Here is a 27994-nt window from a genome sequence, read left to right on the forward strand (position 1 = left end):
GTGTGTAGATGCCACCAAAACATGCTGATTGGGAGTGGTCCCCACTCCCAATCCCATATCTTAATCCCGACCTTTCAAATGGCTGCATCCATGCCTCTCACTCTCTCTCAATATTCCACCCATATTAAAAATAATAAATAAACTAATTATTTAAAATTTATTTATTAAAAAAAAAAGAAAAAGGGGGAGGGAGGCATAAAATGACAAAATTACCATTCTGAGTCATAAAAATCTCAGCCCTTCCTTTCTTATCACACAGCAACAACAACAACAACATCAACAACACAACACACCCTTTGCTGCTGCTTCTGCTGGTACTGCTTCTTCTCCATTCTTCTTCCTTCTTCTTCTCCATAATATTATCCCTTAGCTCTCTCTCTTCAGCTCCCTTCAATGGCGCTTTCTTAATCTTCTTCTCTGCCTTTGCAGCTCCACCCACAAAATGGCGCCCAGAAACACCCACGCCAAGCCCAAACCAGAGAAGAAGAAGAAGAAGGACGATAAGGGTAATTTTGTATTTTCCTTCTTTATATTAAATTAATTATAAAAAAAAATTTAAAATTTATTTTTTGGGTTTTGCAGTTCTTCCGGTTGTTATGGACATCTCCGTTCACCTTCCTCATCACACCCATCTTCTCTTAAAGGTCCCAACCTTTTTTTCTTTTTCTTTTTTGAATTTTCTCTCTTTTTCTTTTTCATTTTTATTTTATTTCTTTATGAGAATTATGGAAAATAAATTGTTGTTTTTTATATAAATTTTTTAAATTCTGGGTAACTAAGTTTTTATATATTATATTTCAAATAATGAATGGATTAATATGAAAATTATTATTATTATTATTATTGTTAGTACAAGAAAGGAGAGTTTTTGAATTACTGTAAGACTGTGTTGTTTAAAGCAGGGGATATCTACAGACAAAATAATAGACGTTCGTCGCCTACTATCTGTCCATACTGAGACGTGCAATATTACCAATTTCTCCCTTTCTCATGAGGTAATTTCCCCCCTTTTTTTAATTTATTTTTTTAATTTTTGGGATGAAAATGGCTTCTTTTTTTCCTATTTTATTCCAAAAAATTAATAAATTTGTGCACTCTGTTATGAATTTTATTAAGATTTATTCTAATTTTTCATAATTAATTTTTTAATTCAATAGGGTGATAAAAAAAAGAAGAAATTCGATTAGTTAACTCATACGAGTTCGATTGTATTATGAATTTATTTGAGTTGAATTGAATTTAAATAAATGAAAAATTTTATAATTGGGTCCTTATATTATTACTAATTTAAAAAAAAAATACATTTGTTTTTATTTACAATACAAATTATATATATGTATATTTATTTTATTTTTATTCATTTTCATAATTATTTTTTTTATCATTTATCCCTCAATAACTTTTCAAATTATTTTAATTATTTAGAAAGTAATTATTTAAATATATATATCTAAATTAATGGTAAATCTAAATTAAATATTTGAAAATAATACATTTTATTTTGATTAAAAATAAAAAAATTTAATAAACTATGGAAACAACCTCGACCAATTTTTTAATTAGATTGGATTAATTGTTTATAAGAATTGTTTGATTTAAAAAATATCCTAATCAAATCCAAAGCGTTAAATTTAATGTCGAGGAGCAAATGGTTTTATTTTAATGAAAGATATTATATTTTAATTTCAATATATTTTTAAATAAAATACCATGCCATTTTAATAACATAAATAAACATTGGTTTAGAATTATATTAATGATAATAGCCCAAAATTAATAAATTTATGTTTAATTAAAAATATATCAGGGGTATTTTGGACATTGTCTAATTTCATATTTTTCTGTTCTAAAAGGTAAGAGGGCCTCGTTTAAAGGATTCGGTGGACGTGTCCGCACTGAAGCCGTGCACCCTAACGTTAGTGGAAGGTACGCAACGGCGTCGTTTTAGGAAACATTTCCCGCTTCTTTCTTCTCAATGGAATGTCTTTTGTTATCTTTTATTTCTTTGATCTGACTCGTCCCGTCGCCGGACAGAGGACTACGACGAGGAGCTTGCAGCGGCGCATGTCCGACGACTGCTCGATGTCGTCGCTTGCACCACTTGTTTTGGAACGTTACCGTCGGGGAAGGATCAGAATGGCGGTAAGCTTGACGGCAATGGCAGGAACTTGTCCGGTGCGCTGGATAAGAACGGGAAAAAGTCTTCCAACTCCGCTAAGTCGGACGGCTCTACGGCCAAGCATGACGAGTTGGAGGCCGAGATCAGCCATTCGTGCCCTAAGCTTGGAACGTTCTACGATTTTTTCTCTCTCTCCCACCTGACGCCTCCTCTCCAATGTAACTCTCTTCTCTGTGATCTCTCTTTTGTATGGTTTGATCATTATTAGCTTTTGAAAGTGTGAAGCGTTTGTGTGAAAGAGAAAGCAGTTTTCTCCTGAGAAATTCTTGTCTCTCGTCTCTCTCTCTTTCTGGTAGTTCGTTATTTTTAGAATTTCATAGTGTTACAATATGCGGATGGTGCTGCAGTTATACGGAGACTAACGAAGAAGCAAGTCGATGGGATTTTGCCTGATGACCATCTTTTCTCGCTTGAAGTAAGTTGCTATATTCTTCTAGAATTCCAGAATAACGTCACTCTGTACGCGATGTGTAAAGACATTTCTTACGAATTCTATTGCTACACTTCTTCTATTTACACCGTATTGATGAATTTGGCTGTAATTTGTTTATCTATTTATTGAATTTGTAAGGCAAAGCTTTGCAACGGGAAGGTTGTGCGCGTGGAATCTTGCAGGAAGGGGTTCTTTCATGTTGGAAAACACCGGATTTTGAGTCACAACCTGGTTGATTTGTTACGCCAGCTTAGTAGAGCCTTCGATAACGTTAGCTTCTCTTACTCTTCTTTTCGATCAACTTTCATCCCCCCTCCTTTTTTTTTTTTTTTTTTTTTTTTTTTAATTTGTACGTATTTATTTATAGTTATTTTAATATTTTTTTATTAGAAGAATCTGTAGTTCGGATTGTAACCTTCTTGGATATGTGGTAACAAGGACGAACTCAGAAATTTTCATATGTAGTGGCAAATTTTTTTCATTTGAATAATAAAATTTCAATCTCCAAAACTTAGGGAGTGAGAAAATGTGAAAATCTTAACGTTTTTATATAATTTTCTTAATCTAGACTAAGCCAAGAGAGGAAAAATTTTGAATGAGCCCACCAGATTATAGCTGCTTCTTAACAAGCATTGGATATAGATTTAGAAATATGAATGCTTTAATCCTCTAGATATAAACTCATAGTACTTTTGTAGATTTTGTCTCCTGTATCCAAAGATGCAAAATTGCCAACCACGATGGGCCTTCTTGAATAATTTCTTCAAGAGAGGGCGCCTTCTTCACTTCACCCCTGTGTGGGAAGAAGCACGGATTATTCATTGCCGCTAAGAACTTAGGAAGCTTTTAGTGAGTTGAGTTTAAAAACTAGTGTTTGTACCTTTTTAGTGAAGATATACTTTGATAACTGTTTTCTACATGGGCGGAAAATAGTGATTTACGAGATATGAGTCAGTTGGCATTATTTGTTAGTGTATAATTTTACCAAGCTTTACATGCCTCAATAAGTACACTACAATGGTCCTGACATCAATCAATTCGACTGACAGTGACAGAACTATGTTACTTTGGAAGTTGGATAGGGTTCATGTGCTTTTTGTACATTAATTCTGGACTTCTGATAACAAATTTTTTCATCTTGCTATACATTTGCTCTCATGCTATACCAAAGAGAACGGCATGCTTTTACTGTATTGAAAATTTTCTAATATCTTGAAATTTATTAGTTTTTTTAATTTAAGATTTCGAAATATTGGTCGAATTCACATTTCTTATTTCTGATGTTTCAGGCATATAGTGATCTCATCAAAGCATTCTCAGAACGCAACAAGGTTGACCATGATTTTTTCTGTTGGAAGTATGTACTTCTCATTTTTAATTTCTCGATTATAACTAACTATTCATGAATTTCCTTGCAGTTTGGAAATCTTCCTTACGGCTTTAGAGCCAACACATGGCTTGTTCCTCCTGTGTCAGCACAATCGCTATCAGTTTTCCCTCCTCTCCCTGTGGAGGATGAAACTTGGGGAGGTAATGGAGGTGGTTTAGGAAGAGATGGTCAAAGTGACTTGATACCATGGGCCAGTGAGTTCCTATTTCTTGCATCAATGCCTTGCAAGACGGCAGAAGAAAGACAGATTCGAGATAGAAGGGCTTTTCTTCTGCACAGCCTTTTTGTTGATGTTGCCATTTTCAGAGCCATTAAAGCAATTCGACATGTTATTGAAATGTCAAAGGTCGACCATTTAGTTTCAGAGGATGGCGTTCTTTTTACCGAGAGGGTAGGGGATTTAAAAGTTACGGTTGCAAAGGATATTCCTGATGCAAGTTGCAAAGTAGGTACAAAAATCGATGGAATACAAGCCATTGGAATGGACCAAAAGAACCTGGTGGAAAAGAATTTATTGAAGGGGATTACTGCTGATGAAAATACTGCTGCCCATGTAAGATGTTTTCCGATTGAAGTTTAGTTCGTTCAACGTCTGTGAGTTGGACTAGTGTTATTATTAATTATTATCATTTTGACTTTATATCTATTTGTTTGGTTAATTTTTATGGATTTCCTTTCCAGTCATTAAATTAAGTTTTGTAATGGGTATAGGATACTGCAGTCCTAGGTGTCATAAATGTGAGATATTGTGGTTATATCTCCATAGTGAAAGTTGAGGGGAAAGATAACGAGAATGTTAGTTCTCAATATCAAAGCATTGAACTTCTTGACCAGCCTGAAGGTGGCGCCAATGCCCTTAACATCAACAGGTATAAATATCTCAACCATATAAGTGCTATAGCAATTTCCTCTTAACTCTCTACATGCAGATTATGTATACGTATTGTCGCTTGTTACTGCCCTTCAACATGATCTCTAGCTTTAGTTTTTGCATTAGACTTGTAAAAGGTAGTTTATCTATCTTAATAATAATTTTTAGGTTAAGTAACAAGTTCAATCTCTAAACTTTTAGTTGTCTTGTTCGTCCTTGAAATTTAAAAAGTATCTTATAGGTCTTTAAACTTTCAATTTTGTGTCCAATAGAATTGAACAATTTTATGCTTAAGAGGTCATTGACTTATTTACCATTTTTTATAATTCATGGACGTATTAGACACATAATTGAACGATTAAGGTATCATAGGACATAAAATTCAACCTTACATCCATTTGATCAATTAATTTTCATACATTTTGATTATGTATATGTTAGGGACCTGTTAAATACAAAATTGGATATTTAAAGACTTATTAGACACTTTTTAAATCTTAGGACTAAATAGATAAAAACTAGAAAATTCAAATGTTAATACTCCCTATTGCTTCATAGAAAGTTGTTGCCTGCTGTTAAAATTGTTGATGGATAAAATGTTTCATATAAAACAAGCTTGAGAAGTATTTAAAGCTGTTACAAATAATTAAAAAAAAAAAAAAAAAACTTATATTTTGTGGTTTTATTCATCCCCAATCGAGTACAGCTCTAGTTCTTAAAGACAGGTTACTACGTCATGTTGTAAAGTGATCAGCGTTAACTATCAACAAGGAAGATATCAAAGCTTTGGTTTGATGTCAGAGCTTTGCTTGTTCCTAGTTAAGCCATTTTTCATGTCACTCAGAGTCTCACAACTGTATTTTTTCTTACAGCTTGAGATTATTACTTCACCAAACTACACCTTCAGAGCGTAACAAGTCTCTCACACATTTGCAAAATATGGACCAAGAAGAGCTTGGTGAAGCCCAAGCTTTCGTAGAGAAACTGTTAAAAGATAGTCTTGCTGAGCTTGAAAACGAGGAGATACAATCTAATCAGTTTGTTAGATGGGAACTTGGAGCCTGTTGGATTCAACATTTGCAAGATCAAAGGAACTCAGAAAAAGATAAGAAATCTTCCAGTGAAAAGGCCAAGAATGAAATGAAGGTGGAGGGACTTGGGACACCTCTCAAATCTCTAAAGAATAAGAAAAGGCAAGATATGAAAACTTTAAAGATGCAGTCTGGAAATGATTCCAGCAGTTCAGATGGTGAAGTCAACAATGCTACCTCATGTGAAACTGAAAACGAACTAAATTCAAAAGAAAATGAATTAGCATTAAGGAGGAAGTTGTCCAAAGAGGCCTTTGATCGGCTGAAAAATCTGGACACTGGTTTGCATTGCAAGGTAATGCTTCTTTAGAGGCTGTTGCGTCTCCCACCATCTACCATACCTCAACTAACTTACCACTTCTGATTTCAGTCTATGCAAGAATTAATTCACTTGTCCCAGAATTATTACGTGGAAGTTGCTCTTCCAAAACTGGTAATTTTACATTTAATGGTCACATACTTGTTTCTTTTTCTTGCATGTTAATATTGTCATGGTGATTCCCTTTTCTAGCATTTATCATGCTTTACAGGTATCAGATTTTGGTTCTTTGGAGCTTTCACCAGTTGATGGCCGTACTCTAACAGATTTCATGCACACAAGAGGTCTTCAGATGCGTTCACTGGGTCATATTGTAAGTTCATTGATGTATCCCTGCCATGCCTTTGCAGTTTCGTATTGCTTTTTTGTTGTTTTATTCCAACAAGCTGAAAGGGATGAGAATTGAACATGCTGTGGGTTGTTTTGTTCTTACATATTGCCAATCTTCAAACAAGCTCCCCCTTTCAGAATCTCTCTTCCATGATTTAGAGCAATTTACTATGTCTCTCTCGTTGAAATTGGACATGAATGAACAAGGTTTAAAAAACAACTTTTTCTAGCATCAAAGCAATGGTGCAGCATCTCCATTATTATTCTATTTGCTTTGCTTGCCAGACTCTTATCTCATTCTTTCAACAAGAGCTGCTCTTCATATTCTGATCTGACCTGAATATTAGTTGCATATATCAGGAAAAAATGCTCGACTTAAATGTTAGAAGTATTGAATATGACTTTTTTCCCCTTCATGTCTTTTCTTGAAAATAACATAGAGAATTCTTCTTTTTTTTTTTTTTTTTTTTTTTTTTTTTTTTTTTTTTTTTCATTCATTTATTTATTAACCTAATATAGAGAATGCATCTGTTGAGAAAATGTGAAATTTCCTTCTTTGAGAGATATTATATTTGAGTTCTGTACCTTATTAGGTCAAGCTTTCAGAAAAGCTCTCGCATGTGCAATCACTTTGCATACATGAGATGATAGTACGGGCTTTTAAGCATATTCTTCGGGTTGTCATTGCTGCTGTTGACATTGATAAAATGGCTGTTTCTGTTGCTGCCACATTAAATTTGCTTCTTGGGGTTCCTGAAAGTGGTGAATCACTGAGGCCTTGCAATGCCCATTCCCTTGTCTGGAGATGGCTGGAGCTATTCTTAATGAAGCGATATGAATGGGACATAAGCAGCTTTAACTACAGAGAACTAAGAAAATTTGCAATTTTGCGTGGCATGTGTCACAAGGTATTAAGGACTGAATTTCAGTTTCAAAATCCTTTTCAATGGGCCCCATTCTTCAGTGCTATATATAAATTCACCTCTTTTACATTTGATTTGACCTTTTTCTTATTAGCCTCTCATGTATTAAGATAATTTTTGCTAATGAAAGAACATATACAAGAAAGTGTTCCAACTTGTGAGGACAAGAGACCGTGCATAGTTATAGAACTCTTTGTTCACACCTCTCTAAGAACTCTCCATTTTTTAACCAAAGGTTACACAAAATAGCAAAAAAGGTTGCCCTCCGTCAGGGTCTTCCTTTGTCCTCAAATAGAGGACAGAACAACACCTCCTTCAATTTCGGCAATCAACATCATTACGATCCAAGATAGGAAGAAAGAACATATCATGAGAACAACTACTACACTTTGTTTGTTTGTTTGTTTGTTTGTTTTGTTTTTTTTTTTTTTTTTTTGAAAGGTATACAATTCTGCTAGTGAAATATCTGTGAGTATTTGACGTTAGGGCTGGAAAAAAGGTTATAAATTGTAGTTTTGATACCCCGAGCATTAAGGGTATCATTAAGTCAAATGGCTGAAGGTTATTTCCTACAGCAGGCTGCCTTGAGTCTAAACGTCCTCGAGTTTGAGGGGAATGCCTTAGTTTCTTTTCTTGTATGAGACCAGACTATAATATCTGGACTGACCTTTTAGGAATTCTTTAGAATACCTTTTAATTGGAGGCGGAGGCCTTGACTTTGAGAGTTCTTGGGTGGCCATGAGCTTCTTCTGATGTATTAGATAAGGAGTGTTTTTATGCCACTCTAAGATACTTATAGGATTAAGGTTATCAAAAAAGTATGTGCATGTTATAATATGATAATTGACCTCCAGTTTCTAATGTTTTTCTTATTTAAATTTTAGGTGGGTATTGAGCTGGTTCCACGAGATTTTGATATGGATTCTTCATTTCCGTTCCAAAAATCAGATGTTGTAAGCCTGGTCCCAGTGCATAAGGTGATTGAATGGATACCTAACCGTAGGATATATATTTTTTTAGTAGCACTTCGAAAATAAGAACGTTTGAGTTGAATTGAATGTCATGCCAACTCTTTCAGCAAGCAGCATGTTCGTCCGCAGATGGAAGGCAGCTTTTAGAGTCTTCGAAAACAGCTTTAGATAAAGGAAAACTTGAAGATGCTGTAACCTACGGTACAAAGGTATGGCCTTCACAATCGTGGTTTTATTTTTCCTTGGTGTCTTTTGGGTAAGAGGGTCTGTAACATGTTCATTTCTTGAAATCAAGTACTCTCAGGGGCCTTTATATCGTAAGTTGCAAATGTGTTTAATAGCATGAATTAATGGAATTTCATGCTTGCTTCAATCCTTTCCTACCTCAGGCACTCGCAAAACTCGTTGCAGTTTGTGGTCCCTATCATCGCATGACTGCTGGAGCTTACAGCCTCCTTGCGGTAGTTTTGTATCACACTGGTGATTTCAATCAGGTAGTTAATTCATTCTAAAGTATTGTTATGCATCTTATTGGACCATGCATGTCACCTTCTCTTTGTTCTATCTTATTTATCCATTTTCATAATTTTTTTTTTGTGAAGGTATTGAGGTGAAAAGCTAATTCATTGGTTTTCCATTATAGGCTACTATTTACCAGCAAAAAGCTCTGGATATCAATGAGAGAGAATTGGGACTTGATCATCCAGATACAATGAAAAGTTATGGGGATTTAGCTGTTTTCTATTACCGACTTCAGCATACAGAGTTAGCTCTTAAGTATGTCGTCCTCACTACTACAGATTCGCGAACTTTACACATTGTGTCTGGGGTTATAGAAATTTTAATTATGATTTGTTATTAATTTTTAAATCATCTAATATATTTATAAAGCCGCATGCTAACGCTCTTTCTCTCTCTCTCTCTTTCCAATCAATATTCTTATTCATGGCCACGTTAGAATGACTGAATGAGTTAATAATTTGGAGCTGTTCAGGAGGAATATCCATATTGTGATTCACATTACGTGTCCAGTTGAAATCAAATGTTAAATATATACATGTATATATTTTTTATAATACACCATTGATTTCTAAAGGTTTTTGACGTATCAATGAAAGATGTTTCTTGTTTCAAAAATTTAGGTATGTAAAACGTGCTCTCTATCTTTTACATCTCACTTGTGGTCCCTCTCATCCAAACACTGCTGCAACATACATCAATGTGGCTATGATGGAGGAAGGGCTTGGAAATGTGCATGTTGCCCTCAGATATCTCCACAAAGCTCTCAAGTGTAACCAAAGATTACTTGGCCCAGATCATATTCAGGTTTTGCTTCGATCTTATTTTAATTTTCTCCCCATTTTATAGAAAAAAATAAATTTATTTAATACCTAAGCAATAATTATTAGGATATTTTGCTCTCACTGTAATTGGCCATGACTAAAGAAGGACCATACTTTATTCAGTCAAGTCTTTATACGTGGGAAATTTTTGGCACAATGGCGTAGGCTTTAATGTTGTGGCTTTGTAGCTCTTATTCTTTGATCATTATTTTCCGTTTTTTTCCCCTTAACCCATACTTGTACATAATAAATGTTCAAACCTGCATCATTTCGTCCTACAACAAATGATCTGACCTATAGTGGTGAACATGTTGACAACCACATACTAGGATATTAATCCTACATAGCAACCAAATGTTGTAGGGTTAGTCAGTTTTTCTATGATATTAGTGAAGATACATGTAAGCTGATTCGGTTTTCATGGGTATCTAAAAAAACGAAACCAAAAAGTAAAGAAAAATGAAAAATCACAATAATAAGCCCCCTATAACTCTGAATGTGATAGTTTAGACTTTTTTATATTCGGCTGAAGGAATTTGTGCATTTTTTATTCTAGAGGTTCTCTTTCTTTTCAGTTTGCTGCCTGATTTTATATATCTTAATGTTACTCTGAAATATTTGGATGATTGATGAAAATTTTGGGACACGAATTATTGGCCCATTAAAAGATGAAAACTTTTTGGCTCGTATCACATTTGCATGTTACATGCATATGCAAATATTCTAGGCACTATTTAAGCGTGGTCATGAGGTATATCGAGCTCTGATTTAGTTTTCCTAATTTCTTCAGACTGCAGCAAGTTACCATGCTATAGCCATCGCACTCTCACTTATGGAAGCGTACCCTTTAAGTGTTCAACATGAGCAGACAACCTTGCAAATTCTGCGAGCAAAGCTGGGCCCAGATGATCTACGCACTCAAGTAAGTTCAAGATATCTGGACTCATCTAAGACGGCCATAACCTTGTTGCTTTCTGTTTATTGTTATCAGTATACACTGATAATCGTGTAAAACTATGAATGATGGAAGCTGACCCCTATTGGCTGTGTCAAATAGTTCCTTTTCTCTTTCTTCAAAATTATGCTATTGGTCGCTCATGTTAGATTTTAATCCTGCAGGATGCTGCTGCTTGGCTAGAATACTTTGAGTCCAAAGCTTTTGAACAACAGGAAGCTGCAAGGAATGGTACTCGGAAGCCTGATGCATCAATAGCATGTAAAGGCCACTTAAGGTAAACGGCATAATCTGATTTTTGACCTGCAGGTCAGGTCATTTTGACAAATAGTGAGACTGTAATGTAGATACTCTATATTGGTTAATTTTACAGGTTTAAAATTGTGTTGTCTTTCTTTCTATTTTCTTTTTAAATTTTTAATTTTTTTACTGCATACATCTGTGGATTATGCATGCAAATGTATTTTGGATGGCTGAGATTGGAACAAGCTAATTTTTGTGTACTAGTGTTTGTCAATAATGGGAAGTATTTTCTTTTTTGAACATTCATTTTTCTAGAATCTTTTGCATATTATGGCAAGAATCTTACCACATCTACAAGATTGATGTTGAGAGGATTAAGTTGATAGAAGCTCATGTAGTCGTGTTGTGTTATGGAAAGAAAGAATGTTTTATAGGCTTATCTTGAACTCTGATGTGCATCTCGTACTAAACGCAAATGTGGTCTGAATGCCTTAGAGCAAATGGATTTTGTCATCTCATGTACCAGCATTTTCTTTGACTTGTCTCTGTTTCTTTGTTTTCATCTAAAGACACGTTCCAAAAATTCCTTCAGCAATTGATAAGAATTCTATTTGTAATTTGTTTATTGGGTTCTATTTTCACCCCATCTCTGTTTTCTAGTGTGATTTAGAGTTATATTTTGGAGTGTGATTGAATAAGAAATGGATTTTCAAGTCCTAATTTAAGCCTAATATGTTTCTCTTTTTTTTTTTTTTTTTTTTTTTGCTTTGTTTTAAATTTATTTAGGTTTCCCTTTCTCAACCACAGCTTCTGTAAGCATGTAACCTCTTACCAGCGTGAAGTTCAATTGCAACTTCTTTTTTCTTTAAACTAATACTATTTCTGTCGAAGTTTGTGGAATTGAGTCTGATCCTCTGGCGTACTATATTACCCTCTCTCTCTGATATTCTTTTTGAGCAGGATCCATGAATGCATTTTCGGATTTCAATGCCACTCAAACCCTACCCTACGCTTATTCTCTGAAATTTAACCCTGAAATCTCCTACTAATTTTCCCCGTTGCCTTGCATTATATCCTCATAATTTGAGATTTAAAGCTTTTGATATTGCGTCTCCCCCATTTTGGGTAATTAAAAATTTAATTTCCTTCTTTGTCCTGCTGTACATACTTTTTGTGGTTATACAATTTGTTAAAAAGAATAAAGTTGATGAATATTACTCTAGAGCATATTGTTATTGTTTATTCTTCGTCAACCTAAATATAGCTCAATTGATTTAGGCATATATCTTTGACCTCTAGGTCAGAAGTTGAATCTCCCAACTTATTGTTAAATTCAAAAGTTATTGTTTCTTTCAAACTTGGCAGTGTATCAGATTTGCTGGACTATATTAATCCCAGTCATGATGCCAAAGAGAGGGATGCAGCAGCAAAGAGGAAAAACTATATTGTGAAGGTAGTTTACTTATGCAATGTTTGTCATAGTTGTTCGATTAGATATGGAATCAATTAAGATGACTCATATACCGTTAGTTTCAGAAATGGATGATCCTTGGTTGGAAACCGTAGTTACTTATTTAGTCAGCCTGTCTGCCCTAGGTTGGAAATGGGAAATTTTGACAAGATCGGGACAGGAATATTTAATTTTCTTTGACGATGCTTACCTCAATGTTAGATGATAAGTGGGACAGCTATTATAGAATGTCTCTTCAGATGAAGCCTTGCCTTTTCTTTGAATCATACATTTATTTTAGTTTGAACATCATATTCTCTCTTGAGCAAAAATCATGTAGTCCTAATAGCTGTAGTTTTAGTTATCATTTATTAATAAACAGAGACTGGTATACGTAGTTTGGCTATTCATCTCATTGTGCTTTTCTACCTTGCAGTTAAAGGGAAGATCTGACCATAGTAAAAGCTTGGCACATGGCGAAGAATCTCCACAAGAGATCTTAAAAGAGGTTTCTGATGAAGTGACACTTGCACTTGGACCAGGAGATGATCCAAGTACAGATGAGGAGACTACCACACCAGTTGAAGCCCAGCAGCCTGTTACTGAGGAAGCTGCTGAGGAAAGGCTGAAAATAGAAGACGGTGTCACATCTGAACTCCACCCTGAAGGAGAAGATGGATGGCAACCAGTTCAAAGGCCAAGATCAGCTGGGTCATATGGGCGGCAGCTAAAGCAACGTCGAGCCACTTCTGGCAAGGTCTTTAGTTACCCGAAGATGAATATAGATGTTGACGGTGAATCTCATAAACTGAAGAACAATAATCCAAACAGTCGATTATACGTGTTAAAGAAAAGAACAATATCCCATGGAAGTTATACAGATCATCATTCTATGAACTCGTATCAAGGTTCCAAATTTGGTAGGAGAATAGTCAAAACTTTGACTTACAGGGTTAAGTCTATTCCCTTATCTACAGAAACTGATACAGCAGTGGTGCCTGACACTGGCGACAAGGTTGGGTCTGCAGTAGAACCTGGTAGATCCTCGACTCCAATCGATTCTAGCTCATTGAAGAATACGATAATCAGCCTTGGAAAATCACCTTCATACAAGGAAGTGGCTGTAGCCCCACCAGGTACTATTGCCATGTTGCAGGTCAGGGTATCTCAGAGTGATACGACTGGTGCTGAGGAGTTCGTAGTTGAGAAACATGAAGAAAAATCAAGTGAAATGAAGGGAATTTCTGATATTTCTATTGTGGAATCGTCAGATTTCTTGAAAGAGGAAAAACAAGTTGAGAATAATGACGTAACTCAGGCAGGACAGGCTGTGGAAAATAACCTTTCTCATATGGTATCTGAGACTTTGGGAGGACTTCAACCTTGTGTTGTTGATGTGAGTGGAGTTGTGGAGGACAATGTATATGTACCCAATGATAGTATGTCCTATCCTGTTGGATCTTCTGAGAGTAGACCCTCTGTGGAGGATCTACCAAACGGCTTTGAATCAGACAATTTTGACTCCTCCCTTGAACCAGTTGAGGATTTGAAGGACAAGTCGTTAGTTCTAAGTTCTGGCGAGACTCAAGGACTCAATAATAAGAAATTATCTGCTTCTGCAGCTCCATTTAACCCATCACCAGTTATCATGCGTACTGCACCTGTAGCCATGAACATAACAATTCCTGCTGGTCCCCGTGCCATTTCACCTATTGCACCTTGGCCAGTAAACATGAATATTCACCCAGGGCCTGCTTCAGTGTTGCCAACAATTAATCCATTATGCTCCTCTCCTCACCAACCATACCCATCCCCACCACCAACTCCTGGCATGATGCAATCCATCCCCTTCATGTACCCTCCTTATTCCCAACCGCAGGCGATACCAACTTACACTCGGCCTTTATCTGTACCTGGTTATTCCCAACCAGTTCCAACCAGTACATTTCCTGTAACCACCAGTGCTTTTCATCCCAATCCTTTTACTTGGCAGTGTAGCATGAACACCAACACATCAGACTGTGTTCCACGTGCAGTTTGGCCTGGCAGCCATCCACCAGAGTTTTCTGTTCCATCACCTGTCGATCCTGTTAGTGATTTCAAGAAAGATTTGAATGTTAACTCTGATGATTCTTTGAAAGTTCTGCCAGCAGATATTGACAGACTAGGAGAAGCTAGAAAGGAGAATAATTCTCTGGCATCTGAGGGTATGGTTAGTGAAAATGGAGGTGCTGAGATTGGTTTGGAGAGTGTGGAAGAAAAGTGTCATTCAAATCCATGCATGGTTGAAATTTCAACTGTTGAACGCGTACAAAAATCCATTTTAAATGGAAATGCAACAAGTAGTAGAGAAAGTGTCGATGGTGAGAAAACCTTCAGCATTTTGATAAGGGGAAGAAGAAACCGGAAACAGACTCTCAGAGTGCCAATTAGTTTGCTAAATCGTCCTTACGGCTCACAGTCGTTCAAAGTAAACTATAACAGAGTGGTTAGAGGAAGTGATCTTCCCAAGTTTACCAGCTATTCAGCAAGCAAAGAATGTACAGCTAGTGCAACATAGCTATAGGTTGTCATTCTTGCAAGCAGATTGTTCAAAGATAGCAAGGATATTGCTGATATTATGTCCTGTGAGCAAATGGAGTAACTGGGACTAGATATCTTCTGGCTTCATGTTTACGTATCATCCCTGCCTTGTCACTTTCACGATTCAAACAAACTTCTGAGAAAATTGAGGTTTGTCTTCTAAATGCAATCCATAAAAAGACTTTTATCATCTTGTATGTGAACATTTCTTTTTGGGGGAGTAAACAAAATCGTTCATTGAGTTATTTATAGGAATTCTTAGGCTTGAATCATATAGATTAATGGAAGTAGACAGCTTTTTTCTGTTTCTAATTAAATTCTATCCCAATGTTATAAATCTAATTATCATGGGGGTTAAAGTTTTGGGTTCAATAGTTTGTTTTTTCTAAAATGAAATAGTTGGTGTTCATATGCTGGACTTTGTACATAGGCTTTAGTTTGGTGCTACCACATCATAGGTTTGAGTTTGTTAGTTGTTAATTGGATAGTAATTGGGTTGAAGTAGTTTGCTGGTAATTAGATTGGTGGGCTTAAATCCTCTAAAATAGAAGGTTATAATCTTTTGTATTAGCAAGATTTGAATGATAATAAAAATACTTGTTGGGAAATTTTAGAGTTTTAAGCTCTTTTGATACTAGATTGTTTGACTGATTGCTGGCTTATTATTATATGGTATTTCTTGATGTGCAGGCATGATAGACATCTGGTGAAAGATTAAGCAGTTCTTAAAGTGATTCTTCATTATATAGTTGGAAATCGGATCACAGCATTCAAAGATAAGTTGGTTTCTGGCTTTGGGATAGTGATAGCAGTGATTTTGGTAGGGTAGTTTTAAAAAAGTGTATACCACTGATTATTTCATTTATGTTTGACCCAAAACTTCTCTTTTTATATTTCTTGATCAAGTTGATTAGAACAATTTTTTTTTTTTTATGTTATATAACAATGAGCCAGAGAATAAGGAAATTGTCCCTTTAGTATCTTGAGCTTTCTAATAATGTCTGGTTTTGGGTAATATTTTTACTTGTGATGTTTCATCTGCTATTGTTAGAGATGGATGGACTGGTACTTCTTTCTGGTGATTTAAGAATCTGTGATTTTTGTAGTCCAAAACTTAGTATTTGAAAGTCTTCTTTCCCCTGAATTTAACGAAGTTTATAAGGCTGTCAGGGCTCCATAACTTTGAGCAGCTCTCATATCAAGCTTTGAAAATGGAAAGAAAGAAAAGAAAGTCTCAATAAAAGTGTGTTAATAATAAAATATTATGATTTCATCACTCTTATTAGAAAAACGAAGAAACGAAGAGTAAGGAATGTTACATGTCGCATGGGATGCGAGAGAATGTCGGGGTAGTACTGAATCTGTATTTCAAATCTTGATCTGAATTTTGTTTATAGGTCGTTACAACTTAGTAACAGATACAACGTTAATTCAATGCTCTTTTGCTAACAAATTGAAGGATTTATCTCGTAAAACTTATCAGCTAACACTTCCCAAGTGTTGGGAAGCAAGGGAATTGAGATATTTGCCAAGGGGTGTTTGCAGTGACTTCTTCATCTTCCCACCTGTGATAATTTCTCTACTTTCTTAGCCCAAACAACTTCATGAATCTTGGTTTTGCTTGGGCGCCGCTATACAAGTCCAACCTCTTCACAGTTGAAGTTGCTCGTCGTTGCATGATGGCGGGATCCCCCAATAATTTGCCTAGGGTTTCTTGAGCATATAAATGTGCAATACTTCTCTACACACGACTCCCACATATGCACATATACCTACTAGGCAAGCACCGTTATCGTACTCCTAAGTATAACTATGAGCTTGCACATGCTCACACAATCGAAAGAGGCAAAAGGAAAGGAACATGAACAAAATATCGTAAATGTACGCATCTGCACATGATTGGAGATGTAATTCATGACTAAATGATTACACAGCATGCATAAACTAAAAAACTTGATAATTTCAACCAAAAACATACCTATAAACTCGATTAGGGAACTTTCTTTCCAGGCATCCAGACATCTCAGGTCCCGACTCTTTCATGAAAGTTGTTTCCCACGTCCACACGAAACTAAAGGAAAAACAATCTTTTCAATTCTTACACTGAAGTAAATTTCATAAAAAAAAAAAAAAAGTTCACGGATAAAACTTACCGAATTGGAAGCTCAAATGCGTGTAGGGTCCGATGGGCGTTTTTTCTTCACTTCCTCGCAACATTTTAGCTTCAATCGAAGTCTGATTTTGGCGCAATCCAATCTATGGCTTCGTCCATAGGGTATTTGGTTGGAAAATTGGGAGAGAAATTGTTGTCATCAAAGGGCAAAGGGCCTATTGGATGATCTGTTGATTGTGCTTCTCCATGGTATCCACGCATGGTGGGATCATTCACAGCTCACAAGATTGTTCAATCGCCATTGGGTCTAGTTCATGGCCATTTTCCATGAACTACTACCTCCATCATATCCATTTGAGGTTACCTCATACCCTCCACAAATATCACCTATTCCAGTGAAAATGGACCAATAATCTACCGAGAGGTTCTTAATTTTGTTCCATATGCCCACCATTAATAGCACTCATGGCAATAATGAGAGAGCATGTCGATTATGAGATTGACCAGATCATTGATTCTAAATGCTCAAACCGCATGACTAGCAATTGGAGGAAACTGCGAGACAAGAAAGAGTAAAAAGGAAGTCGGGTAGTATATACAACCAACAACTCACCATTGTCGAAAGTTCATATCGATAGTATGACAATCATGTTAGGTAAAAAATTCTAGTATATAATCTCTAGAGCAGGCAACTTATTGATCTTGAAATTCGTTGAAGTACTTATTTACAGAGTTTATATATAGAAATAAGACTGGGAAGTGAGCCCAAAAATCACTCCCAATGAAGTTGTGGCATTCTTCCACGCTTTTCCTTTTCGAACTCCAGAAAAGAAAAAAAAAAAAAAAAAAAAAAAAAAGAAGAAATTTGGGTTTGAGTTTGGAATTGGCGCTTGAACGTGAAGCAATTCCGAATAGTCTCCCTCCCGCGGTTTCCTGAATTTGATTTGGAGCCAAAAATGAATACAATCTTTTGCACATCGCCCGCCTCTTTTCTCTTTCCTAATTTGTTTATTCCTATTTTTCGGTTCTGTATGTTCCAGTATATGTGTCGCGTGGAGTGGGCATGAGGCGGAGTTCAATCGTGGATGGAGAAATCCTTCGACGTTGCCCTCTCTACGTTTCCTTTTCCTGGAGGAACAACATATAATTAGGGCTTCGCATTGTTTTTCTCTGGGAATTTGGGTTTTAATATTCGTAACAACATGATCATCAAGCGAACTATGAAATTCCAGACGCCGAATCTCAAACGTTGCAAGCTTGAGGAGCCTATGTATTCCGTGAATTCTAAGAAACGGCGGACGGATGGGTACTATTCTTGTGGCCTCCAACGCGAGGATTTTAGTACTGGTTCGGGTTCTTGGTACAACCATGGGTTCTACTGGGGAGAGGAATTCGAGCGAAGTTCAAATCAATTGAATGGCCAGCGAGTATTGAACCGCAGCATCAAGAAATTACGACCTCCACTGTTGAAGTCATCGCGAGGAAGAATTCAGATGCTGCCTTCGAGGTTCAGTGACTCGGTTCTTCATGTATGGAAGAATGAAGGATCGAAGGTTGATTTTACGGATTCCAGCACTGAAGAAGATGAAGATGGTGTCTCAGCAGAACCCAGGATAAGAAATAAGGGATTGGCACTATCGAAACAACAGCGGTGGAAGGGTAATTACAGGTTGAAGAATTCAGAGTGGGATTCACCAGGTAAAAGTGAGGAGGAGGAGGAGAAAGAAGGTGGTTTTGTGGGGTTCTCTAATTTGAATGGTTCAGGGTATTTTAGTTCAAAAACTGTGCTGCCATTGGAAGAAGAAGAGAAACCCACGAGGCTAACTTATACGTGCGCGAAGACAGATACAAATTCTGAAAGGAGGAAGCATATTTACAAGCCAGAGGAGTTTGCTTTGGGAGATTTAGTTTGGGCGAAGTGTGGGAAAAGGTACCCCGCTTGGCCAGCGGTAGTTATCGATCCCTTGTTGCAGGCTCCGGAAGCGGTTCTAAAATCTTGCGTCCCAGGCTCTATCTGTGTGATGTTTTTTGGATACTCAAAAAATGGAACTCAGAGGGTAATTTTGTCGATCCTTGAATATGGTAATAATAATTTCAGTTGACGCGTTCGTTAATTCTTTATTACTATGTTTATAATTCACAGGACTACGCATGGGCGAAACAAGGGATGATATACCCCTTTGTGGAGTTCTTGGAGAGGTGTGTAGCCAACTATTTCCGTCAATTGTTTGTATTTTTTTAAAAATAATGAAGTACCATGATCAGAAAATCTCCCTGTTCATCAGATTCAAAGGGCAGAAACAATTGTACAAGAGCAAGCCAAGTGATTTTCAGTTGGCCATGGAGGAGGCTATCTTGGCAGAGGATGGTTTCGTGGACGCTGGCGTGGGCAGTACGTTAATGTCTCTTCCAGAAGCAGATGTCAGTGAGCTGCCTGATGCTTCGACGTCAAACCAGGATCTGGAATACTATTCCGGGAAGGCAAGATTCTTTAGAATTGGTTTCGTACTTTTCAGCCAAAAAAAAAAAAAAAGGTTAATTTGCCCCAAAAAAGGTTAGGAATTTGGGGAGCAATCTTTCTGGAGTTTAGTGCTGTGGTGTGGCCATAAGGATCTTTATACTCAATGTTTACATTTGTTTTAGCCTTTGTTGTTTGACGTGTTTGTTCTTAACACTGTCTTTTATGTTTATAAACTGTGTTCACTCTTAATAGTTAATTTATTTTACAGAAAGTAGTCAACAAAGGTTCTAGACCTTGTGACGGATGTGGCTTGTTATCGCTTTGTAAGACGCTCAAGAAAGCGAAGGGCCTGAATTCTGCCACACAACTTTTATGCAAACATTGCAATAAGGTTTGGAGATGCTTATTTTCAAGATATTTTAGTTCCTTGCCAATCTTGAGGAAATAATGAAACAGAAAAAATAGTTTCTTATCTAATAATTCTCATATGTACAGTTAAGACAATCGAAGCAATATTGTGGCATATGCAAGAAAGTATGGCTCCATTCTGATGGTGGAAATTGGGTAAGAATATTTTGTCATTAGTTCATACCAATCTGTTTGTTAACTGCGTTCTTCGTTCTTCGTTCTTCGTTCTTTTATCTGATCGTATTTGACTGTTTGTTGTTGAATTAGGTATGCTGTGATGGTTGTAATGTATGGGTGCATGCTGAGTGCGACAAAATTTCTGGCAAGCTATTTAAGGTATGCCTTCTGCACCTCAAAAATACGGACACATATTTTTTTCCCAAGTTTAGGAATGTGTAATTGCTAATCTTGTCGCGTTTGAAGGATTTGGAGCACAGCAAATACTATTGCCCTGATTGTAAGATCAAATTCAATCTAGAACCACCGCATGTTGAAAATAGTCAATCAACAGTCAAGTGAGCACTCCAAACTCCTTTTCTATTATTTCTTAGTTATTATGACTTCATTATCCTATAAATATGTTGACATATTAATATACTTTGGTTAAGAGAGAGGGGTGTGAAATTCCACTTTACTTTTCTGCTATGAATCTCTCATGAATCCGATGCCATTAGGAAGTAGTAGGAACTTTTTCATGTTATCAGTTTCTATTTTCTGATCTTAAATTTTATACCTTTGATGTGAGTTATCTGACACTTTATTTAAACCAGTTCCACGGACAAAGGTGCGGTGACTTCTATTCCAGATAAGATAACAGTGGTGTGCAATGGCATGGAAGGAGCTTACATTCCTGATTTACATTTGTAAGTCCAAGAGTCCTCTGAACGTAACATTAAACGACATTTCCACGAAAGATTTAGAGTTGCACATCATTTTAATGTTTTGGCAAGTTGTTTAAGATGATGAAATTGTGACCTCAATTCCTATATCTTTTAGGGTTGTCTGTAAGTGCGGTTCTTGTGGGCCAAGAAAACAAAGACTTAGTGAATGGGAAAAGCACACTGGATGCAGAGCAAAGAAATGGAAATATAGTGTTAAAGTGAAGGCTACAATGTTACCTCTGGAACAATGGGTTCGTATTAACTCCTCAATCCTTCCTTTTTATTTTTTAGATTTTAGTCATTCTCTTGTACTTGCGCCATACGCTATTCTTATTGACATCAATGAGATTTCAGATTGCAGAGTTCAACACAAATGGCAAAGATTCCTTGAAGGTTTCGAAATTGGATAACCAGCAGCTAAGCACCTTATTAAGTGGTATATATTTCCTCAAAATATTTGACTTGTGAAGAATTTTCTTCTTTTCTTTCCTACGTTTTTAAATTTATCTTTGCTGTAACAGAGAATTATGAACCTGTTTATGCAAAATGGACGACAGAGAGGTGTGCTATTTGTAGATGGGTTGAAGATTGGGAAGAAAACAAAATTATCATCTGTAACAGGTATTAACACGATCTGCACAATTTTGTACTATGCATATATTTAAAATGGAAACGAACTTCACAGTTTGAAATTCTTGAGATTATGAATATGTAGTACCATTTACCACCACAGGTTCTTGATTTATACTATCGCATATCTTTTCATCGCCATTTCAAAATTAATTGTCGATGTGTTTGTGTTGTGAGTTGAAAGTAAAGTTTGATCCCACATGTGGAAGTAAGGATTTTCTATTGTCCATTTGTTTGTGTTGTGAATTGAAAGTAAAGTTTGATCCCACATGTGAAAAGTAAGGATTTTCTATTGGTCTGTTATCTTGTATGCCCACTCTCCATCAAAGCTATGCTTTTGGATAAAGGGCGGTAATGATTAGAATTAATCATGTTTAGTAATTTCACTGCTGGGATTTCTAACGGTTAATGCTCAACACATATGTACGTGTATATTTATGATCCCCAAATAGTTGAACTGTAATCATTCTCCTTTCTTTTATAGATGCCAAGTTGCTGTCCACCAGGAATGCTATGGGGCAAAAGATTATAACGATTTTACATCATGGGTATGCAGAGCTTGTGAAACACCAGATGCCAACAGAGAGTGTTGCCTTTGTCCTGTGAAGGGTGCGTATATTGCATTTCATTTCTGGGACGTCCATGTTTCTGCATTTTTCGCTAATGATCAATTTTATATTTGAACTTTCACAATTAAGGTGGCTATAAGTTTAAGACTCTTGACCTTAGAAGTCCTCTTTTAGGAAATATTTCTCAAATTAGAGGTTGAAGGCTGCTAAGTTGAGAAGGAGTGAGATGAGTGGGAATAGGCTTATTATACGTGCGTGCTATCATTTTAAAGAGATGCCAAGTGTTTTTAAGGTGCTTGGGTGCATGCGAGTGTCATAGTCGTACTTCTTTAACCGTGTGGCGTCGTGATCTTGACATGTTCACGACAAGCCTTAATGGAGAACTCAAACTCATTCCCATTTGTCGCCCGATTTTGTAGTTTCTTAGGACCTTAGGTGAGGTTCGCCTTCACCAACCGAACACAACTTGTGCGGAATTCAAGTTTGTTCGGCCACACACACTGCCTGTGCGTGCATGTTCAATTGTCTGCGACTCTAGCCAACTTGCCTGTACACTAGGCCAAGTCATCTAGCTTTAACCTTGCCTCTACTCTAGACCAAGGTCTCTCCTAAACAACCTCGCATCTCTTGGTCATCTTGGTTCCCAACAACAGGATCCATGTATTGTGATGTCATCTCATGTCTCAGGCTTGCTCGGACACATCCGTTGGGGATTGACTCATTTCAACCATCTCATCTAGACTTCCTGAACATCCATCCATCCAGGTTTTCATATGGCGTTGGACTCTCCCGTGTCCATGCTAAACCATTTACGGCATCCGTTCCAAATAGCAGGTGCACAATCCAACCTTTGACATATGAGTTGGGGTGCAATACCAGCATGCCCGTGCCGTTCGGTATTGTCCTTGAAAGAACCCTTTTCAAAGGAAGACGCTCAAAACGCTCGCTCACGCTTTGACACACGTATACCACAAGATAGCTTGCTTAAGCCACATGGCCCAGGGATGGTGGAGAGCTACACCATCCCTCTCCCTATAGTACATTTTGAGACATTTCCAATCCTTTTTTAGTAGACATCGTTTTAGCGAGCAGTCATATGACCCTGTACATTGTTTGTTGAGTTTTTGATTGACACTAAATTTGGTGAGCTTTCATCTTTCTTATAGACGGACTTAACTTCAGAGTTGTATGCTGAAACTCATATTAAAACCTCAACTTTTGTGGTTATGTTTGGGGTCCTAATCGGCTCTCTTCGAGCTTGTCTTCGACACTCATATCATGTTGTTCTCTCGAACCTTGTTTTTGTCTTGGCTTAGCTTGAATGAACTCTTAGTGTGTTGGATGTTGCACTGTCCTCCTCGGTCGCATCATGACACTTCTCAATCTTGGCTCTAGACCTTGCTTCCAACAAGCCTTAAGCGTAAACTCAAGCCCCATTCACATTCTCGCCTAGCTTTGTGGCTTCGTCAGACCTTAGGTGAGGTTTTCCTTCGCCAATCGAACACAACTTGTGCGGAATCCAAGCTTCTTTGGCCACACATGTCACCTATGCGTGCATGTTCAATCGTCTACAACTCTAACCAACCTCTACACTAGAGCAAGTTAGCCAACTCGACCTTGCCTCTACTCTAGGCCAAGGTCTCTCGTAAGCAATATTGCATCTCATTGTCATCACGGTTCCCAACAACACGACCCATGCATCGTGATGCTATCCCATGTCTCATGACAGCTTGACCATCTTGACTTGCTCAGACACCTCAGTTGGGGATTGATCCATGTGTCAACCATCTTACCTGGACATCTTGAGCATCCATCCATCCCAATTTTTATTGGGTATTGGACTCTCCTGTATCCAATGCTAAACCATTTATGGCATCCGTTTTGGATATCAAGTGCATAATCCAACATTTGACACATGGGTTGGGGCACAATATTAGCTTACCCGTGCCATCTGGTACTATCCTTGAAAGACCCTTATCAAAGGAAGATGCCCGAGACACTCGTCTTGCAATGCTTGTCCATATTGTGACATGCGTATGTGCCACAAGACAGCTCGCTTAGGCCACAGGGCCCAGGGATGGTGGAGAGTTGACACCATAGCTCCCCTATAGTATATTTAGAGGCATTTCCAATCCTTCTTGAGTAGACATCATTTTGGCTAGCTGTCATACGACCCCATGTATAGTTTGTCAAGTATTTGATTGACACTAAATTTGGTGAGCTTTCATCTTTCATATAGATAAACTTAACTCCAGAGTCGCATGTTGAAACTCATATCGAAACCCCAACTTTTGAGGTTATGGCCCAAGGCCCTACCCTACTTTTGAGTGTCTTTGGCACTCATGTCATCTCGCTCTCTCAAACTTTGTGTGTGCCTTGGCTTAGCTTGAATACACACTCTTGGTGTATCATGACACTTCTCAATCTTGGCCCTCACATGGCTGGATGGGTGCTACTTGAGGGTCGCCCCTTGTCTGTCTTGTGTATGAGGGTCACAATCTACTTTCTCTCAGTGAGGTTGTGACATGGGGCGGCATAGATAAAATTGCTCAAGAAAAGGATAGCGGGATTTGTAGAATTTTACAATACTAGGTTTGGTTGTTCTAATATCAAGATAATAACTAGGTAAATAAAAAAGAAACTAGGGACATGCGAGGAATTTGAGCTATCCCAGCGGCCTACTTGGGGTGCAAACCCTATCAGAGAACTCCGTTTCCTTGCAATATTAACCTGAAACTAAAATCATCCTGTTTTCGTTAGTTACGCCACCTGAGTCTCACGTTCTAGTTTCTTTGATTTTTTCTTTTTCTTTTTAACTAGAGTTCCCCACCCACCCACCGTGTTCCCTCTCATGCAGACATGTTTGTCTTCATAATAAAAAAACATATCCTTCCCGTTCAATCTATTCTTGTGCTTATTTTCTTTTATAGACTTTTTACACGTGTATGCCTTGTGCCTATTTTTTCCTCGGCTGTCTTGCAATATGATTATGGGACACAAATTTAATTATTGTATGCTGCTTCAGGAGGTGCTTTAAAGCCTACTGACGCTGAGGGACTCTGGGTTCATGTCACATGTGCTTGGTTTCGCCCTGAAGTTGTTTTCTTGAATCATGAGAAAATGGAGCCTGCTGTTGGCATCTTTAGAATTCCATTGAATTCTTTTCTTAAGGTAATTTTACCATTTTAAAATGGAGCTAAATTAATATTATGCTAATAGCTAGCCTCATTAGATATAGCTTTTTAAAAAAATTCATATATCATTCTTTTAGATTATAAAATGTAATTATTTACAAGATGTTACAAATAAAGAATAAAATTGAACCTTTTAAAAGTTTAGAGATAAAATTGAGAAATGGCATATACAACAAAATAATATATTTAGCCCTTTATTTTTCTTATTTCCAATGGGATTTATAATGTTGATCTTCCTTTATATGGATAACAGAGATGTGTAATTTGCAAGCAAAGTCATGGTTCCTGCGTGCAATGCTGCAAATGTGCTACTTATTTTCATACAATGTGTGCTTCGAGAGCAGGATACTCCATGGAGGTAATTGTTTATGGTTGATATTATGTGATCATTGCTCTACATAATACTTCTTTAAGTTAACACGGTACTATTATTTTTTACCTTCCCTAATGTTAATGCATCTTCGTTTTTAGAATAGATTTGATTTCTGTTTCTGGGCTGGGAAGTTTTTCTTTTTCTTTTTTGAAGGTGCAACTGGCTGACAATTTCTTAACTCGTTGTATATTCACTTTCAGTTGCAGTGCTCAGAGGAGAAAGGGAGACAAGTGACTAGAAAACTGATATATTGCGCTTTTCACAGGTCAGGTCTTTACTTTATTGCATTTGATTATACTCTCTCTCTCTCTCTCTTCTCCTCCCTGTTTGATTCAATATGGATCCTGAGACTAATCCTTCTTTGTCATGCAGAACACCAAACCCTGATGCTGTTTTAGTGGTGCGTAGTCCTTCTGGGGGCTTTTCTGGCAGAAATTTGCTTCAAAAGCAGAAGGGATGTTACAGGGGATCAAGGCCGGTTACATCAAAGATAGAAGAACTGTCAAGGTCTTCAGGCTCTGAAACTAATGATTTTGAACCATATTCTGCAGCAAGATGTCGTGTTTATGTTAGATCAACTGATAAGGTTGTCCACTGACCATTTCCCAAATTATTCTGTGACTACTAACTTATGATTTCTTTGTCTCACCGTTATTATCTGTGTTTTTCTAGATGGTTGAAGCGCAGCCAATATTCCATCGACTTATGGGGCCGAGCCATCACCCATTGGATGAGATCATTAGCCTGAGTACACACAAAGTAATATTCTTGTCCTAGATAGTTTAACTTCACTGTATTAGGTCCTTTCCAAGCGGTTAAATAAATACATTCGCTTTCTCTTACAAGGAACGAGCAGACCCCAAGGCCTTTTCCTCATTCAAGGAACGACTTCAATATTTACAGGTAAACGCTACCTCCTCTTGCAATATCACTTCTTTTTTGTATATTTCATATATTTACTGAAATCTTGTTGCTATTTGATTAATTTCCCTTAATGACTTCAGAGAACTGAGAGGGATCGGGTCTGTATAGGTAAATCTGGAATTCATGGATGGGGCATCTTTGCTCGTAGGAATGTGCAAGAGGGAGAAATGGTAAGGATGTTGCTAATTTCTTGTGTACGTATCTGTAATTAGAAAGTTGGTGCAAACTGTTTCAATGACTTTTTGAAGATTACATTGGCAATATAAAATGTTGTACTTTTTGTTTTCTTCTTCAGCGTTCCTTTATGCTTTTAACTTATGCATAAGCTTTAGGTATCTTACGTATAAGGTGTCCAAATCTATGTTTAGGTTGTTGAATACCGTGGCGAGCAGGTGCGTCCCAGTGTTGCTGATTTGAGAGAGGCTCGGTACCAATTAGAAGGAAAAGATTGCTATGTGAGTTGTTTAATCATTTCTATTTATGCATGAAGTGTTACCATTGATGAAATCTAATTTGGAGGAACTTGGACGGACCACTTGAAAAGTTTTTGAAAAATTTTAGAACACTTGAAAAAGTATTTGAAGTACTTTAGAGGAATTAGTTGAACTGGTTACATTATTGCAGCTGTTCAAGATCAGCGATGAAGCTGTAATTGATGCCACAGAAAAAGGGAATATAGCACGCTTGATCAATCATTCGGTATGCAAATGCAGTCTGGATTAGTGCTTGTAATTGTTTGTTTGGTTGTTTGGTGTGGGAAGAGACTGAAAAGGGGATGTGTGTGTGTGTTTTGCAGTGCATGCCAAACTGCTATGCAAGGATCATGAGCGTTGGTGGCAATGAAAGCCGAATAGTTCTGATTGCCAAGACCAATGTAGCTGCTGGAGAAGAACTCACGTAAGAACACATTCTTCTTCAACTTCAAACTTCAATTCAATTTTTGCTTACTCAACACTCTCTCTAAAAACCAAACAGGTACGATTACTTGTTCGATCCTGACGAACCCGATGAACTCAAAGTCCCTTGCCACTGTAAAGCTCCCAATTGCAGGAAATTTATGAACTAACTCTCGACTCAACTCAAGACTAATTCTTTTGCTACATCTCCACTGCAACCTCTACTGGAGAGCAGCTACATTTTTTTCCCTCTTCAAAAGAAAGAAATTTAAAGGCAGTTGTTTTAGTAGAATATTCATTTCCCCCTTTCTACCCCCACCATTTGTATAGCAATCTGTAGCATAGTTGGAATAAAATTGTAAATCAATATGCGGCTCTTTGTGGATGCTATGCTTAGTCTTCCGAGGCTTTTTCTTTTTCTTTTTTTAAGTTATTTTTCTCTAAATTGGTCTCTATTCTACTTT

General features: G+C 37.1%; 2 protein-coding genes across 3 annotated transcripts; both read left to right on the plus strand.

Moving 5' to 3' along the window:
• The first annotated feature begins 241 nt into the window (after positions 1-241).
• LOC111806778 (protein REDUCED CHLOROPLAST COVERAGE 1) lies at positions 242-16063 on the plus strand. The gene is made up of 25 exons (XM_023692230.2): positions 242-314; positions 430-506; positions 583-644; positions 903-995; positions 1854-1926; positions 2035-2337; positions 2527-2594; positions 2751-2882; positions 3902-3943; positions 4031-4555; positions 4714-4871; positions 5746-6259; positions 6335-6397; positions 6495-6596; positions 7207-7521; positions 8421-8513; positions 8615-8716; positions 8897-9001; positions 9151-9284; positions 9650-9833; positions 10641-10772; positions 10970-11082; positions 12414-12501; positions 12935-15231; positions 15772-16063. Exons 2-24 carry the CDS (start codon positions 443-445, stop codon positions 15056-15058), a joined length of 5589 nt encoding a protein of 1862 aa, XP_023547998.2. The 5' UTR covers positions 242-314; positions 430-442; the 3' UTR covers positions 15059-15231; positions 15772-16063.
• A 2129-nt stretch (positions 16064-18192) lies between these two features.
• LOC111807553 (histone-lysine N-methyltransferase ATX3) lies at positions 18193-27949 on the plus strand. Of its 2 annotated transcripts, XM_023693319.2 has the most exons (23): positions 18207-19251; positions 19338-19393; positions 19480-19675; positions 19924-20046; positions 20151-20219; positions 20331-20399; positions 20487-20578; positions 20834-20926; positions 21060-21195; positions 21299-21380; positions 21466-21565; positions 22059-22183; positions 25169-25314; positions 25591-25695; positions 25911-25975; positions 26083-26296; positions 26383-26469; positions 26557-26613; positions 26715-26804; positions 27003-27089; positions 27259-27333; positions 27431-27531; positions 27610-27949. In XM_023693319.2, exons 1-23 carry the CDS (start codon positions 18397-18399, stop codon positions 27698-27700), a joined length of 3114 nt encoding a protein of 1037 aa, XP_023549087.2. In that variant the 5' UTR covers positions 18207-18396; the 3' UTR covers positions 27701-27949. The 2 variants fall into 2 exon arrangements, 1 of the variants encoding a protein (XP_023549087.2); XR_015423226.1 differs by lacking the exon at positions 27610-27949 and having other exon boundaries at positions 18193-19251; positions 26743-26804; positions 27431-27496.
• Positions 27950-27994: the final 45 nt, after the last annotated feature.

This window comes from Cucurbita pepo, chromosome 12 (genome assembly GCF_057944985.1).
Source record: "Cucurbita pepo subsp. pepo isolate OVF chromosome 12, ASM5794498v1, whole genome shotgun sequence".
In the NCBI taxonomy this organism is placed as follows: domain Eukaryota; kingdom Viridiplantae; phylum Streptophyta; class Magnoliopsida; order Cucurbitales; family Cucurbitaceae; genus Cucurbita; species Cucurbita pepo.